At 53.8% G+C, this 18,130-nt stretch overlaps 1 protein-coding gene across 1 annotated transcript; it reads right to left on the reverse strand.

Moving 5' to 3' along the window:
• Positions 1-2,560: 2,560 nt before the first annotated feature.
• LOC136525500 (PHD finger protein EHD3-like) lies at positions 2,561-17,718 on the reverse strand. Its single transcript, XM_066518466.1, has 5 exons — positions 17,703-17,718; positions 16,999-17,319; positions 16,669-16,844; positions 16,236-16,550; positions 2,561-4,010 (listed from the first exon to the last, which is right to left on the reverse strand). Exons 1-5 carry the CDS (start codon positions 17,716-17,718, stop codon positions 3,465-3,467), a joined length of 1,374 nt encoding a protein of 457 aa, XP_066374563.1. The 3' UTR covers positions 2,561-3,464.
• Positions 17,719-18,130: the final 412 nt, after the last annotated feature.

Genomic DNA, 18,130 nt, shown 5'->3' on the forward strand with positions numbered 1-18,130 from the left:
CGCCACCGGCTCCGACCCCAATGGCTGGAATTGACCGGCCCGGGCCTCCCCCATGTTGGAAACGCATGCATGTTTCAAGTGCTTCGGATGTTTCATAGGTTTGTTGCAAATGTTTCATACGGATATTGCAAAAGCAGATCAGGATGTTGCATATGTTGTAATGGTTGTACATATATGTTGCATGCTCCTGTTTTCAATGTTTCATATGTTTTTTTTACATATGTTGCAAGTGTGCTTATCTGGATGTTGTATATGTTTTCACACATATGATACAAGTGTTTTATCTGGACTAGGTTCGTGCCCGTGCGTTGCTACGGGATAGTTAACATTTTATACTACTAAAAGCACACGGATCGCACGATAAGAAAACAATACTGTAAAATTAAATACCAACGTTAAAGTGACATTTAATCCAAAAAGCAAAATTTATGAAATTAACACAATCACGTAGAGCGCGGCATCGCAGGCTCACAAACCCTTCAACGATTCTCTTATGAATATTTTAGTTGTAGATCGCACACCTGTCAACGATTCTCATACACACGTGGCTTGCAGCTTATTACAAAAACATATAAAGTTTGTTTCATGATCTTTATCACCTGTAGATCTAGTTTGTATAAACCTAACAAAATTAGTTTGTATAACCTAACAAAATTTATTATTATGCATTTTATACTTTTAAGTTGATTTGATCATTTTTAGAAAATAATAAAAAGCTAATAAACATTTTTATTTGGGTACCCTAAACTTTTCCAAATTGATTCAAACATTCTTTTTATTTAGTTATGAACCATATTCTCTTTGTATTTAGTCCCCACATCCTTTTTTTTACCTACAGTATTTAGACTACAGTGATTGAAAATTCCGAAGAAGCACCACGTTTTTTAAAAGCACTATGTTTGTTTTGAAATGGATAAGAGTGTGTCAAGATCATCACCACCGGTTCTTGAGTGACCTCTTGCTGACCCCGGTTGTACTCCAGCGCTCCATAAAAAAAGATCACCATCGTCTTTAAATTAAATAAAGCTTCCGGTACCTTCCAAATACCCTTTTTTCTCTCTCTTTTTTTCTCTCTCTACCTTATCACCAACGCACACAGAACCGCACATGTGTATCGGCCTCGCACCTCCCGTTCTTGCACATGGCGTGGAAGCACCGTCGTCGCGGCCACAGGCCATTGCCGTACCTCCGCGCCGCCCTTGCCTGCCCTCCCAGGCGCCTCCGCGCATGTCCCGGCAGCGGCAGCCGCAGCCGCGCGCGACCCCCGGCTGCTCCTCCGTGATCACCGGTGGCGGCCGCGGCCGCTCGCAACTTTTGACGGCTCCTTATCCGCGACCGGCGGCCGCAGACGCATCTGTATGTATCAGTCTTCCCAGCAGCGACACCTCTGCGTCCGCGCCTACCCGCAACCCCGCCAAACGCAGCGGAGGCGCAGCTCAGACATAGCGGGCTCGTCGAGCCATCGGGCCTGCCCACCGCGCGGGGAGCGGTCGCCGCACCACCGCAAGGAACGACGCCGCCACCGGCGGCCTTCTTCCCTTCCTGGCCGACCTTCTCCGCCTCAGCTACGCCGTCTCCGACCGAGCGCCGACCGGATCCGGCCTGGCTGCACCGCACCCACACGCCGCACGCCGCTCCGAGTTCGCCTTCCCTCCCTCCGTGTCCGACACAGATCCGCAAGTACGCTACGCCGCCGTACGCACACGCCGGCGTCGTGCCGCTCCAAGTTCGGCTCGGCTTTTCCTCCCTCCGTGTCCGACGCAGCGCCGCCAAATTCCCTCCGCACAGCCGCGTTTTCCATGGCAGCAAGTTTGAATGAAAATTGGAATTGAAAACGAAATCAGCTCGGATCGCTACCGACGTCCCGCGCTGGTCGCACACGCCTCCCCTCGGATTGTTATATAGGTTGGCCTTCCCACATGCGTGCGCACACACCCAAATTCTCCGAATTCAGGCAACCATGCAATGCAAAGTCTCGGTACCATCAACGGTAGTATGACTACGAAGGAAACAACTCCCGCCATCTCCTCGTCTAACTAATTTAGGCACAAGCAGGGTACGATGCATTGACACCAGGGTTCTCAGGCCTTCTGGGTCACCATACTACCAAAGCCATCACGATTGAAACAAATCCACGACATGAATATGACACTTGAAAAAAAAATGAAGATGTATAATTGTTCAGCTATCACACAAGTTCTCTGCCTAAAGGGTTCAATCAGAGATATATATATATATATATATATATATATATATATATATATATATATATATATATATATATATATATATATATATATATATATATATATATATATAATAGCAGTAACAAACTTTCACAGCCATCGATGACAGGCTATGCAAAAGTATGTAAGAGCAGCACACATTGTTTAACAAAAACAAAACAAGTAACAGACATGTACATATAGGGATGAAAACGGATCATATCGGATACAGACGGATATCATCGATATTACATTTGTTTTCATATTTCTGTTCGGATTCGGATTCGAATACGGACAGTGTCAATTATGTCGGATAGGATACGATTGGATATCGACATCATAAATATGTGATTTGAGTATTCGGATACGGATACGATATCGGATGTTGGATATCCGGACTCGGATACGGACATATCTCAACCCCTCTAAACGGATTCGGTTTCGAATACGGTCGGAAAATATCCGTACCGTTTTCATCCCTATGTACATATCATCGATAAGCGATGTCAACATGGGTGGGTGTCAGTGTTACCACTTACCATCAGGTAAAGGGCAGACACAACATAACAGCACAACAACTTACTCGAAATAGTCACAAGAATTCCAGGAAGAAAATAACAGGACAGGAAATCAACATCAGCAGTTCATCCGCAGAGACCAAAGTGCGCATCCACACGGATGCCACCATCTCGTCTTCCCCAGCCAACAGGACATTTCCCCATGTGTACACAACCCATCCTCCGATTATTCAAGCTGTCAAGAGTAATGTATACCGCCTTCAGAGGGACCAAAGAATCATTTCCTTTCTTTTACCCTAGTAAGCCTGTTAAACCTCATCCACACCGCTGCTACTTATTTTTCTGGAGCAGCAGCTGCATGCACCTTTGGCCTTTTGGCATCAGGAACACGCTTGGCCTTCTGCAGGATCGACTTCTCATACCTCTCCATCCCACGTGCTGACCTCCGTGCATTACACAACATGCAGTACCAGTTACCTCTCGGGATACATTCGAGAGGCGGAGTCGTGCAGTAAATGTGATAAGCATCATCACAGCCATCACACAATACTATTTCTTCATCATCCTTGTTTCTGAAGCAGCGTCTGCACAGGCAAGACGGGCAGTACCAGCATGCTAGATTCTTCTGCTTCTCACTTGCAATCTGGCTTTCTTTCATGCACAGGACATGATAGAACTTGTAAGCACAGTAAGGGTGGCCGCATACCAAGAACTTCCTGTTCTAATCTTCACATGTGCCACAATGCTTGCACAGGTTTGCTAGAGCAGTTGTTGAGAGGTCCGGTTCACTGTCTTCATCCATGCTTGACACTGAGCTCTCCTGCGTTTTGATGGCCAATTCAGGTTGGATAACATCTTCAGCGGGTTCTTCTGGCTTCTCCACCACGAGCCACTCGCATACATCGCAGCCTTCATGTGATCTGCCATTGTTGTTATTCTTTGAAGGTCCGTCTAATCCAACACAGCTAGGACAGTACCATTTTGCTGGGGCCTCTTCATCAATGGCAAGCTTGAGACATGAAACATGGTATGCAGCTTCACATCCATCACAGATAATTCTTCCTTCGCTGTCTGCCTTTCCGCCACAATCCTTGCAAATTCCATCCGATCCAGATGTCCCAGTTTGTTTGGGTATCGTAGAATGGCCAGAATCGCAAGGGGGAGTCAACTCCCTTAGGGCTTTGTGGGCGCTGTCAGTTCTAGACCACGGTGAATGCCGGCGGCGAGGACTCAGCGAACGAACGGTGAGCTCGAACGCGATGAACACCTGTGAACGCACGCGAGACACTGGACACTGAATATTTGTGCTGCCTGAAAAAACAGCTTTTCTGGGTGTTCTTCTTTGCTATTTATTGAGTGAAAACAACGATGCAAAGCATAACAGCCACGGCGCACACGACGCGGAACTTGCGCGTCCATCCCCACGCACCGCGAACATCGCCCATGGCTGCATGCCAGTGTTCATGGCGAGCTATTCTCGGCCACCACTTCCTATCCGCACAGCAACCACAAGTCGGTGCTCGTGCGTGTGCTGAAACTGAAAGGAAACATGCAAGTGCTAAATATAGATGCTAGGCTTATCTAACAAATCTCCTCCTAAGCCTAGTGTCGATGTTGCACACTTCGAACTCCGATGCGAGAGCGCAACTCACAGAAGCGTTCCCGCATCAGAGCCTTGGTTGCGATGTCCGCCAGCTGCTCCTCTGTCCCGATGAACTCGATCTTCACCCTGCCATCCTCGACGCACTCTCGAATAAAATGGTACCTGACGTCGATGTGTTTGCTGCGGTCGTGGAAGACAGGGTTGCGACTGAGGGCGATGGCGGACTGGTTGTCGATCTTCAAGTTGGCGGCGTCGGTCTTCTCGCCTCTGAGCTCTGCAATCAGCCGCGCCAACCAAATTCCCTGGCACGCAGCAGTGGTACCGGCCATGTACTCGGCCTCACATGATGAGAGGGCCACCACTTTTTGCTTCTGGGATTGCCAGGTGATCAGATTGTTGCCGAGGAAGAAGAGTATGCCGGTGGTGCTCCTCCGAGTGTCCACGTCCCCTGCTAAGTCGCTGTCGCTGTAACCGATCAGCAGGGACTGCTCCTTCTTCCTCCTCTAGTAGTGACAACCATGATCAAGGGTCCCAGAGATGTATCTGAGGATCCTCTTGACAGCTGCTAAGTGCTCAGTGGTCAGATTCTCCATGAATCGGCTCACAAACCCCACTGAGTATGCCAAGTCCAGCCTCGAATTCACGAGGTAACGCAGGGATCCCACAATGCTTCTGTAACGAGTTGAATCAACAGCAGGGGATGTGCTTTGCTTACTGAGTTTCAGGCGTGGCTCCATGGGAGTGCAGGTAGGCTTGCACCCGGTGAGGCCCGCCATTTCCAGAATCTTGGCCGCGTACGCGCTCTGGCACATAGTGATGCCTTCCGCCATCTGTGTCACCTCTAGGCCGAGGTAGTAGCGCAGGAGTCCCAGATCGCTCATCTGGAAGGTGGACTGCATCTCCTGCTTGAAAGTGTCGATGTCGTCCTGATGGCCACCGGCGATGATGAGGTCATCGACGTAGACCCCAACCACCAGCCGCCGCGCACCAGAGCCTCGTAGGTAGACGGCATGCTCGGACATGCTCCTCTTGAAGCCGAGTGTGAGCAGGGACTCGTCCAGCTTGGAGTACCAGGCACGGGGGGCTTGGCGTAGACCGTACAGGGCTTTTACAAGGTGGAGCACCTTCTGTTCATGGCCGTGCAGGACGAACCCAGGCGGCTGCACGACGTAGACCTCCTCCTGGATCACGCTGTTGAGGAACGCGGATTTGACATCCATGTGGTGGACTGCCCATCCCTCGTAGGCGGCGTGCGCTAGGAGCAAGCGTACGGACTCTAGGCGGGCAACAGGGGCAAAAACTTCGTCGAAGTCGATGCCCTGTCGTTGAACGTAGCCCTTGGCCACAAGTCGCGCCTTGTGCTTGGTGACATGCCCGCCGCGTCCTTCTTAGTCTTGTAGACCCACTTGAGGCCTATTGGCTTGATGCGCGGCGGCGGCTCGACGAGCTCCCATGTACCGCTCGCCTCGATGTATGTCAACTCGTCCAGCATCGCGTGCCTCCAGCACTCGTGACGCAGCGCCTCTTCCAGTGTAGTTGGCTCGACGTCGCTCGCGAGTAGGAGACGCTCCTCCAGGTCCCGTGCGGTGAGACCGGGTATCGGTGCAGAGCCGATCACGTTGTCGATGTGGCGAAACCGGAGCGGGGCGTCGTTGTCGTGGTCGTTGTCGAGCTGCTCACTGAGGGAGGAGACTGGTGGAGAGGCAAATTTGACCCCGTGTGACGGGGCCGGTCTCGACGTCGCGGGCGCTGAACCCTGCGCTGGTGTTCCCGCCGTGTACTCGATCGGCGGCGGAGTTGCGGGCGATGTTGGTGAAGCAGAATGTGTCGTTGTCGACGAAGTGGTGAGCGGCATGGTGCTTGTGGTGGTGCTGACCGCGTCTGCCTCCACTGGTGCCTGGTCCTCCATGGTGAAGTCCCTCGACTCGCCGTCGTGCTCAGCGGACCATGTCCACTGAGTTGCCTCGTCGAACACCACGTCCCGGCTTATGTGCACACGCCGGGTCGTCGGATCATAGACTCTGTACGCCTTTGATCTAGGCTCGTAGCCCACGAACACCATCTTGCGACTGCGATCATCAAGCTTGCGGAGATGCAGCGTGTTTACCTTGACATGGGCGATGCACCCGAAGGTGCGAAGGTGCGACACGTTGGGGGCGCTGCCGGTCTAGAGCTGGTACGGTGTCTTCCCTTGGATGCTCTTGGAAGAGGAACGGTTGAGGAGGTACACAGCGGTGATGACCGCCTCTCCCCAGAACACCCCAGGTAGCCCCTTTGCCTTCAGCATGCTCCGGGCGGTGCCGACGACCGACTGGTTACGGCGCTCGACGACGCCATTCTGTTGAGGTGTGTACGGCGCCGTGAGCTCATGCCGGACGCTGAGGTGAGCGCAGTACTCGGTGAAGTCGGTGGTGGCGAATTCGCCACCCCGGTCCGTCTGAAGCGCCAGAAGCTTCTTGCCGGTCTTCCTCTCCGCCGCCGCCTGGACGCGCTTGATGGCTTCTGCAGCAGTGTCCTTGGTGGGAAGGAGACACACCCACATGTAGCGGGAGTAGTCATCGACGAGGAGAAGGAAGTAGCGGTTGCCGCTTGGTGTGGCCGGCGTGATTGGCCCACATATGTCGCCGTGCAGCAGCTGGAGCGCCTCGGTGGAACGCCACTGGGCCTGCTGAGGGAACGGGGCGCGCCGGTGCTTGCCGGCGAGATAGGCCTCGCACACTTGGTCCACCTGGGTGAGCTGAGGCAGACCGCGGATGAGCTCCTCCCTCACCATCTTGCGGAGGGCGGCGAAGTGGAGATGCCCGAAGCGCGAGTGCCACCGCCAGGCTTCGTCGTCGGTGCGTGCTGCGAGGCAGACTGGGTGTGCCAGCGTGACATCGAGCACGTACAATCGTCCGGCCCTGCGAGGAACCTTGGCCAGCAGGCGCCGCTCCTCGTCACGGATGCGCATGACGCCGTCCTCCACGAGCACCTAGAATCTGCCCTCATCCAGCTGCCCGACGGAGATGATGTTGGCGGTGAGTTGCAGCAGGTAGTAGGCACCGGTGAAGGAGCGATGTTCCCCATTCTTGAGGGAGAACAGAACTGTCCCGCTGCCCTCGATCCGCGCTACGGAACCGTCCCCGAATCGCACCGAGCCCGTGATGGCGGTGTCGAGATCGGAGAAGGCGGCGCGCGATCCCGTCATGTGATTTGACGCTCCGGTGTCCAGGATCCATCGCTTCGGATCCCGGTCCACCTCGTCATCAAGGTTGGGGACGACCTTCCGCTCGATGAGGTGGAGTTCAGCGGGCGGCAGCGGTGGAGCAGAGTGCACCGACGTGATCTGCACTGGTGGACGAGCCGGTGGTGAGAGGGGAATAGCCTCCTCCTGGGCCGTGTCAAAGGCGAGCATCAGGGTGTGTTCCTCCTCCTCCTGGGCCAAGTGGGCCTGATGGGCCGGCTCCTCCTTCTTCTTGTTGCGACAGTCGCTAGCCCAGTGGCCTTTCTTGCCACAGCGCGAACAGGGAGAGTCCGGCGGCGGACGAGGCTCGCCGGAGCCACGCCCCCGTCCTCTGCCCCGGCCTCTGCCGCGACCACCGGAGCTGGAGCCACCGCGGGAGAACTCTGGCCCCTTCTTCTTGTACTTTTCGATCCACTGCTCCTCTGTAAGAAGCAGCTTGCCGCTCGCGTTCTGCGGCGGCGATGGCTCGACGTCGTCGGCCGCCTTGAGCCTCCTAGGGACTTCTTCGATTGACAACTGTGAAAAGTCAAGGAGTGTCTCAATTGAGATTACTAGTTGCTTGTACCGTGGACGAGCGACGCGCAGGTACTTGGCCACCATGCGATGGTCTGGCTCCGGATCACCGAGGGCTGCCATCCGCTGCGTGATGTTGGTGAGACGCAGGGCGAACTCCTCGATGGCCTCGAACTCCTCGATGGCCTTCACCGGTGTCTACTACCTGCCGCAACTCACCGCCAACATCATCTCCGTCGGGCAGCTGGATGAGGGCGGATTCCAAGTGCTCGTGGAGGACGGCATCATGCGCATCCGTGACGAGGAGCGGTGCCTGCTGGCCAAGGGTCCTCGCGGGGCCGGACGATTGTACGTGCTCGACGTCACGCTGGCACGCCCAGTCTGCCTCGCAGCACGCACCGACGACGAAGCCTGGCGGTGGCACTCACGCTTCGGGCATCTCCACTTCGCCGCCCTCCGCAAGATGGCGAGGGAGGAGCTTGTCCGCGGTCTGCCTCAGCTCACCCAGGTGGACCAAGTGTGCGAGGCCTGTCTCGCCGGCAAGCACCGGCGCGCCCCGTTCCCTCAGCAGGCCCAGCGGCGTTCCACCGAGGCACTGCAGCTGCTGCACGGCGACATATGTGGGCCAATCACGCCGGCCACACCAAGCGGCAACCGCTACTTCCTTCTCCTCGTCGACGACTACTCCCGCTACATGTGGGTGTGTCTCCTTCCCACCAAGGACGCTGCTGCAGAAGCCATCAAGCGCGTCCAGGCGGCGGCGGAGAGGAAGACCGGCAAGAAGCTTCTGGCGCTTCGGACGGACCGGGGTGGCGAATTCGCCGCCACCGACTTCACCGAGTACTGTGCTCACCTCGGCGTCTGGCATGAGCTCACGGCGCCGTACACACCTCAACAGAATGGCGTCGTCGAGCGCCGTAACCAGTCGGTCGTCGGCACCGCCCGGAGCATGCTGAAGGCGAAGGGGCTACCTGGGGTGTTCTGGGGAGAGGCGGTCATCACCGCTGTGTACCTCCTCAACCGTTCCTCTTCCAAGAGCATCCAAGGGAAGACACCGTACCAGCTCTGGACCGGCAACGCCCCCGACGTGTCGCACCTTCGCACCTTCGGGTGCATCGCCCATGTTAAGGTAAACACGCCGCATCTCCGCAAGCTTGATGATCGCAGTCGCAAGATGGTGTTCGTGGGCTACGAGCCTGGATCAAAGGCGTACAGAGTCTATGATCCGACGACCCGGCGTGTGCACATAAGCCGGGACGTGGTGTTCGACGAGGCAACTCAGTGGACATGGTCCGCTGAGCACGACGGCGAGTCGAGGGACTTCACCATGGAGGACCAGGCACCAGTGGAGGCAGACGCGGTCAGCACCACCACAAGCACCACGCCGCTCACCACTTCGTCGACAACGACATGTTCTGCTTCACCAACATCGCCCGCAACTCCGCCGCCGATCGAGTACACGGCGGGAACACCAGCGCAGGGTTCAGCGCCCGCGATGTCAAGACCGGCCCTGTCACACGGGGTCGAATTCGCCTCTCCACTAGGCTCCTCCCTCAGTGAGCAGCTCGACAACGACCACGACAACGATGCCCCGCTCCGGTTTCGCCGCATCGACAATGTGATCGGCTCTGCACTGATACCTGGTCTCGCCGCACGGGACCTGGAGGAGCGTCTCCTACTCGCGAGCGACGTCGAGCCGACTACACTGGAAGAGGCGCTGCGTCACGAGTGCTGGAGGCACGCGATGCTGGACGAGATGACATCCATCGAGGCGAGCGGTACATGGGAGCTCGTCGAGCCGCCGCCGCGCATCAAGCCAATAGGCCTCAAGTGGGTCTGCAAGACTAAGAAGGACGCGGCGGGCATCGTCACCAAGCACAAGGCGCGACTTGTGGCCAATGTAACACCCCGGTGTTACGATCTTATTTAGCGCCGCGATTTAGGCCTAAGTAAAACTTTTGAACGAGTTTCTTGAATTTTTTTTATTATTTAAAACATACGTGAAGCGATAAGCGAATCCTGTATGACTTAGTTTCGTGGACTCAAATACATGCTCAAGTTAAATTACGCCGTACGTAAGGATATTCAGGACTGTCCGATAACGATGCTATCGAACGATTTGATCTTTAAGATTTGGCATGACGAGCAACTGTTATAATAGAATAAAAGTCCGTAATCAATATATATATATATATATATATATATATATATATATATACTCATGGGTCTACTTTTATATGTATGAACGGTGATGAGAGTTTTGGTGGAAGTCTGTCCTCTGTACAAGTTGATCTCGCTCTCTCTCACGCGTCTGCCTGTCCTGTCTGCTCGTGTCATTTCTGTCCCCCCCTTGTTTGGTTGTTGAACCTTTATTTATCGGACAACACAGGATCCCGACAACTGAAGTTTTAATTATATTCTCACAAGTAATCTATCAAATATCAACGGTAGAAATATATAGCTGAGCACGTTAGATTCTTTATGGTGGATACTGGTGTTTTCTATCGTTGCAGCGGCGTGTAAAATGTTTTTTTTTCTCTTCTCCCTGGTGTTTGGCTTGAAGTGCTGATCGATTGTTTTCCTCTCGATGCATCGAGCACCGGCGGCCAGCGCACGTTTACAGCACCAGCACGCCTTGTCTGCACCCATCGTCGCCCGGCCCTACGCGTTCCTGTGCCGGCAGCTGTGGCAAGGACGCGAGGTGGCCCATGCAGTGCCGGTGCTGTGCAGTCTCGTCCGCAGTCTTGTCCGTGGCTCACTCTCGTCCTCGCTGCTGCCATCCTTGTACGTGGTTTTTGTCCCTGCCGTGCCGTGTCCTTGACGTTCTGTGGGTACGCAGACATCGTTCCGGCCACGTTGTGCAGGTCGCACACGCTACTGTCTCCTACTCTCTGCTCTTTCTACTTCTTGAGGAAGCCAGGCCGTGCTCGCTTTGCTCACCAGTTACCACACATCTCACGGTCTTTCCTGCTTCCTGCCTCGCGCGCGAGCAACTGCACGGCCCCGCGCCACCGCCCCATCTCCGTGGCCAGGAACGCAGCACCCACCGTGGCCGGGCTTCCGTCGCCGACCTCTACGGGCAAGCGCGCGAGCCGCTCGACCCGCGCCGGTTCGGCTGCTCCACGGCGCAGCTCCTCCAGCGCCGGTGCTCCCTGCTGTTCCATGGCCGTCTCGCCGTCGCTCGACCGCAGCGCGCGTGGGCACCGTGCCCTGCTGCTAACCACGCGCGAGCGCGCCCGCGGCCCTCGGGTCCCCGCCGGGCCTGCGGTTTCCAGGCATCGTCTCCCTCATGCGCCTGCTAGTCCCGCTGCGTGGTCCGGTGCCGCACCCGCACCACGTTTCCGTCCGCACCGAGCCTCGGTGCCTCGCTGGCTGTCCGCACCGGTGCCGGCCTCTCCCGCGCGCCTGGTTCGCCGGTGCCTGGGAGTCCGGTTTCGCCAGCACCGCGCCCCCGCAGTCACCTCTCCTTCTTCCTCCCCGCGCTGGACCGCTCCACCTCCGGCTCGCACTCGCCGTCGGCCGAGCTCCGCAGCCGCAGCGCCTCGCCCCGCCCGCGCCGTGTGCGCTGCTCCTCCCTGGTGCCTTCGTCGTCATCGTCGTGCTGCACCACCACGCGACCAGCCTCGCCGAAGAGCCACCCCCACGGCCCCGCCGTTGTCTGCACCGCGGCCCCTGCCCTGGGTCTGCTCCGTGCGCTCTGTTTTGAGGTTGAAGAAGCAAGGTGAGGAGGGCATATATCCAAGCAAAAGAATTATACGGGGTCCTTTTTGCTAACTACGAGACTCAAGTAAATAGTACTTTCATACCGCGGGTTAAATTGAGAAAAAAATACGAGGGCCTTGCTGCAAATTGGTGCCGTCGCTGTCTGGCCCTGGCCTTGTGGGCTGGCCTGCTCGCCATGCCGCGCGTGGGCCATTGGCCTGCCTATCGCTGGGCCGGCCAGTCCTTGCCGCGCGCTGGGCTGGCCTGTGGCTGCCGCGGCTGGGCCGCTAGCACCCCACCGCGCGACTGGGCCGCGAGCGCTGCGCCCCGCCTGGGCCGCCAGTCCAGCTAGTGGGTTGCCGCCGGCCCCTTTTCAATTTATAAATGTTTTTCCAATATAAGTTTCTGGATAACTTGTAAAATCGATATAAAATGGTATAGGAGTCCAAAAATTATGAAACCAGTTTTGTTGGGTCTCTAAAATTAGGATCTACCTGTTAGTATAGTTTGTTCATATAGTTTAATAATATTCTTAGGAAGCTATATAATTAATTAGAGATAATTAATATTGTTAAAAGGAGAACTTGTAGGAAATTCCGTGGGAAATTATTAATAGTGTTGAATCTAAAATTTTTACAGTAGGCTCCTAGCAATGTTAGGTACTCACTGGAATTTTTGTAGCTCAAGAATAATTAGTTTACGAAATAGATAATGATGCCCCATTCCGAATAAAGATTAAATGGAAAGAATGGAATAAAGAAACATCGTTGGTTTATATAACTAAAAGAATTGTTGAGAAATAATGCCTTGTTCAACAACATGGATACGTAGCTAAGTACGGTCGTCGTTAGAACTAGCCCGTTAACTTGAGAGGCGTAAAGCGTATTTATAACGAGTCACGATTGCAGTCAATTAATTATATCTTTGCATGGCATTACATTGCATATCATAATAGGGACGTCGGTGGATCATGGAGTTATCGGGAGCTGCTGGAGGAATGGTGCTTTTGGAGATCATGTCGCCATGATGGAAAGCTAACTTCTGATTATATTTTTCCCAGGCAAGCCCCGGTGCATAACCCCTACCTTTCTGCAGCTTAAATTATATTTGTGCATTAAGTTTCAAGGAGTTGAATGAAACCCACTTGCATATATATCTTTATTCCTATGAGTCTTACTAGTATGACAGGATCGTGTAGAATGCTATGCTACAGGACTCCGGTAGAAGTCGAGTGATTGCCTGTCATTCGCGAGATATAGAAAATATGTTACTATATGATTATCATTTGGAATATATAAAATGGTGGAAAGGAAAATGGTGACCGGACAGGTATATGGTTTGGGTATTGGTGGGTGTAAGAAGTTGTGTCGCCGCGGAGGCGGGTCATAGCTTGGTTACACCGTTTCTCCCTGTCTGGTCGATTAAAGACCGATCGTTGCATATGACTCTAGGCAGGTCACAGACTTATTATCCCGAGCACATACTTGTGTATGGGCGCTTGGAAGACTTGTTGCTCTCTTGTCGCGGATCCGGCTCTTTCCGGATCGACTGTTAGGGTTTTATTTTGGTGGAGGAGGTCCTTGCGCCGCACTGAGTCCGGAACTCAGGGGCGGGGGCTTGGAGTCCCAGTTTGGACGGGGACCTGGACACCCGGGACAGGAGAGTGATGGGTCGGTCTTGTTTGTGCCTAGGGTACAAGCGGGGCGTGTGTTTTCGGGGTACCCAGCTGGGGTATTGATTCGCGAATCGCTGGGCTATCCGGTACGGCTTGTCTACGGTTTAGCATCGTAGTAAGAACTAGAAGATGAAAGATGGAAGATGGACAAAGGAAATCTGATTGCTTACCACCTGCTTGAAAGTAGCACAGGTGCTTACATAGAATGGTTAGTTAATGAACCAATGCGGCTTTTAATAAAAATCGAATATAAGGACGCGCGTTTAGTAATGCTTCCTGCAAATGCAATGAACACACAAGCCAAATAGCTTTGCATATCCTTGGAGTCTTTTCTTTTCTCCTATCGGGTAAGTCTTGCTGAGTACAATTGAGTACTCAGGGTTGTATTCCCCCTGTTGTAGGTAACTGGTGGAGGCTTGAGCTGACATTTGTGTGTGGATTCCTCCTAGTGGGCTCAGCGAGGATTTCCTTTACGCTGCGATCGTAGTTGTTATTTATAACTCTCGCCAAATACTTTTATAAATGAAAGTTTCATAACATGTTGCCGTAGTCTATATATATCAATACTTCATCATGTCATTAAGAGAGGTTATTTCCGCTGTAACTCTATTCACATGTTTCTATTCTACTGTTCAATTAAATTGTTTATAACTCTGATAACATGATTGCATTCCGCTGTTATATTAATAAATATTATACTATGATGTTGTATTAAAAGCAAGGTAAGAAATGGTTACGAATGATGTAAGCTTTATTCTCTCATGTGTGATCCTGATGGCAAAAATGTGGATTTTTGGGTTCTCCCCTGGGGTGTGTCCGACGGAACCGAGTAATCTAGTGTTCTCCCCTGAGTGCTTAGTGTCTAATGGAAGACAAGCACTCCTGTGAGGCATTAAATTAGGCGGTTTTGCCACAGCCAAGGGCTACGTTCAATGACAGGGCACCGACTTCGATGAAGTTTTTGCCCCTGTTGCCCGCCTGGAGTCCGTACGCTTGCTCCTAGCGCACGCCGCCTGCGAGGGATGGGCAGTCCACCACATGGATGTCAAATCCGCGTTCCTCAACGGCATGATCCAGGAGGAGGTCTACGTCGCGTAGCCGCCTGGGTTCGTCCTGCACGGCCATGAACAGAAGGTGCTCCGCCTTGTAAAAGCCCTATACGGTCTACGCCAAGCCCCCCGTGCCTGGTACTCCAAGCTGGACGAGTCCCTGCTCGCACTCGGCTTCAAGAGGAGCATGTCTGAGCATGCCATCTACCTACGAGGCTCTGGTGCGCGGCGGCTGGTGGTTGGGGTCTACGTCGATGACCTCATCATCGCCGGTGGCCATCAGGACGACATCAACACTTTCAAGCAAGAGATGCAGTCCACCTTCCAGATGAGCAATCTGGGACTCCTGCGCTACTACCTCGGCCTAGAGGTGACACAGACGGCGGAAGGCATCACTATGTGCCAGAGCGCGTACGCGGCCAAGATTCTGGAAACGGCGGGCCTCACCGGGTGCAAGCCTACCTGCACTCCCATGGAGCCACGCCTGAAACTCAGTAAGCAAAGCACATCCCCTGCTGTTGATTCAACTCGTTACAGAAGCATTGTGGGATCCCTGCGTTACCTCGTGAATTCGAGGCCGGACTTGGCATACTCAGTGGGGTTTGTGAGCCGATTCATGGAGAATCCGACCACTGAGCACTTAGCAGCTGTCAAGAGGATCCTCAGATACATCTCTGGGACCCTTGATCATGGCTGTCACTACCAGAGGAGGAAGAAGGAGCAGTCCCTGCTGATCGGTTACAGCAACAGCGACTTAGCAGGGGACGTGGACACTCGGAGGAGCACCACCGGCGTACTCTTCTTCCTCGGCAACAATCTGATCACCTGGCAATCCCAGAAGCAAAAAGTGGTGGCCCTCTCATCATGTGAGGCCGAGTACATGGCCGGTACCACTGCTGCGTGCCAGGGAATTTGGTTGGCGCGGCTGATTGCAGAGCTCAGAGGCGAGAAGACCGACGCCGCCAACTTGAAGATCGACAACCAGTCCGCCATCGCCCTCAGTCGCAACCCTGTCTTCCACGACCGCAGCAAACACATCGATGTCAGGTACCATTTTATTCGAGAGTGCGTCGAGGATGGCAGGGTGAAGATCGAGTTCATCGGGACAGAGGAGCAGCTGGCGGACATCGCAACCAAGGCTCTGACGCGGAAACGCTTCTGTGAGTTGCGCTCTCGCATCGGAGTTCGAAGTGTGCAACATCGACACTAGGCTTAGGAGGAGATTTGTTAGATAAGCCTAGCATCTATATTTAGCACTTGCATGTTTCCTTTCAGTTTCAGCACACGCACGAGCACCGACTTGTGGTTGCCGTGCGGATAGGAAGTGGTGGCCGAGAATAGCTCGCCATGAACACTGGCATGCAGCCATGGGCGACGTTCGCGGTGCGTGGGGATGGACGCGCAAGTTCCGCGTCGTGTGCGCCGTGGCTGTTATGCTTTGCATCGTTGTTTTCACTCAATAAATAGCAAAGAAGAACACCCAGAAAAGCTGTTTTTTCAGGCAGCACAAATATTCAGTGTCCAATGTCTCTCGTGCGTTCACAGGTGTTCATCGCGTTCGAGCTCACCGTTCGTTCGCTGAGTCCTCGCCGCCGGCATTCACCGCAGTCTAGAACTGACACCATAGGCTCTCAAGTAGAACCACAGCTACATCTTTTTCTATATCAGAGAAAACAGCACAGGAAAAAAAAAGGAAGGAGGCAAACAAACAAATAGGTACTTCGTACCTGTTTGATATCATGGTCAAGCAGCGCAGGGTTCTGTGCATAATCCCCATTTCTCATCTTGGCATCAATTATTTGCAAACCAATCAGGTCATCAGGCTTATTGACATCGAATGTTGCAGCTAGCAGATCACACAGCATGGCAAACTTCTCGGAGATTAGAATGTCAAAGATAGCTTTATGGCATATCGCCTTGTTGGCTTCCAAAGATGCAGCTGTTCCATCTTCTAACTGAACCAAGGCACCACTATTCTCTTCAGAATGTACAGCTCCAACAGGGTCCTCTCTTCCTGCTCCTTGGCCGTCAGCTAAGTTCCCCTGGTAGATCCAGAAAACAAAATAGAAGCTTTTGTTAGGGTGAAGTGAAAAGGTACCATTACGCGAGGTCGGCATGCACAGGTTATGTTGAATCTGAAGGACTGGATGGATTACTAACATGTTCTGTGGGCTGGCAACCATTATATCTGAGCGCATCTCGGATGCAGCTCTGAATCCCTCCGGAGCCCTGGTTCCCAGCAGTGGATTGCAGGACGCCCTCCAGCTTCTCCAGCACCTGTCCAGGTTTTGGCGCCCACCTTGCTGGGAACTGGTGGCGTGCACCACCGCGCTCATCTTATTCTGCACAGGGGAGAAAGCAGGGGAATAAATGACAAATCTCGAGAAGCAAAAGCAATGACTGACCGATAATTCGGCACCCAAGAAGACGTATGCACGCCCAAGAAGACGAGTGCCAGCATTACAGGAAACCCTAGGCTCGAGAGCAAACGCTGCGACATAGAAAGGGAATCTCGCAAGACGGAACCGAAATCTGGCGGCATATGAACGAAATCTACGAGTAACTGAAGGCACCGCGAGGCTGGAGAGACGCCGATGCCCGTGGGCGCAGCCCCCGCGAGGGACATGGAGCCGAGCACGGCGTCCGCGGTGTCTCTGAGCGCGGAGACGGCGGCGGCGAGGCGCGCATCGGGGAGCGGGGACCAGGTCGGGTCCGTCCGTGGAGCGGGCGGCGAGCACGCGCGCGAGCAAGGGGCGGAAGACCAGGCTCGGTCTGTGTTTCGCACGAAGGGAAGCGAGGGCGAGCGATGCTCTTATAAATATTTTAGTCGCAGAGAAGAGCGTTGCGTATATTTATAATAGTTTAAGTGTAAGGATTTCATACACATGTTTCAAATATTTTATTTATTTTCAAACATACTTTACGATTGTTATATCTAAATGTTTTAAAACTATTTCGGGTATTGCATCGGTCTCACTGCGCGGCAAACAGGCGTAGGCGGAGGCAATCCCCACTGGCGTGGGTGGGCCCTATATGGCTGCGGGCGGGCACAACCGGCGTGACATGGGTGGGCAGGCACGGGACAGGAGGCAGCGGCGCGGGTGGGCCCTATATGGGAAGCACTCAAATTTGGCTGACCCGAGCTGCAGGCTCGCGAGCTGGGCTGAGAGGCCCACTCCACCTCCAGCTCTGACTTGGAAGCGCCACCATGTGCGCTCGTGGACTTGGACCTATCGTTGAACGCCTCCGATGGACGTTGTTGACATCCTGCATTCGCAGAACATCTCGTACCTCTTCGACTCCGACAAGGAGGTGAAGCCGTCCGTCATGCAGATCGCCTTGCAGAGCGGGGGGTTCTCCACTCGGCGAAGGTGATGACGAGAATCGATTCTTTTGCCGTTTATTTTCATCTGGATACGATAATACATCACTTCACTTGTTGGGATGGATGCTTGCGTGGGCACAGCATGGACCGAGGACGCCAGTGCGAGCTCATGGCCGTGCTGCGACGACTACGGTTTTTGCAACAGGAAGCACCCGCCGGAGTGCCAGTGCAATGACATTTCGGTGCACGGGTGCCACCCGGAGTGCAAGAAGTGCGTCAGCTACACGCTCACCGCCG

This window comes from Miscanthus floridulus, chromosome 19 (genome assembly GCF_019320115.1).
Source record: "Miscanthus floridulus cultivar M001 chromosome 19, ASM1932011v1, whole genome shotgun sequence".
NCBI classification, from domain to species: Eukaryota; Viridiplantae; Streptophyta; class Magnoliopsida; order Poales; family Poaceae; genus Miscanthus; species Miscanthus floridulus.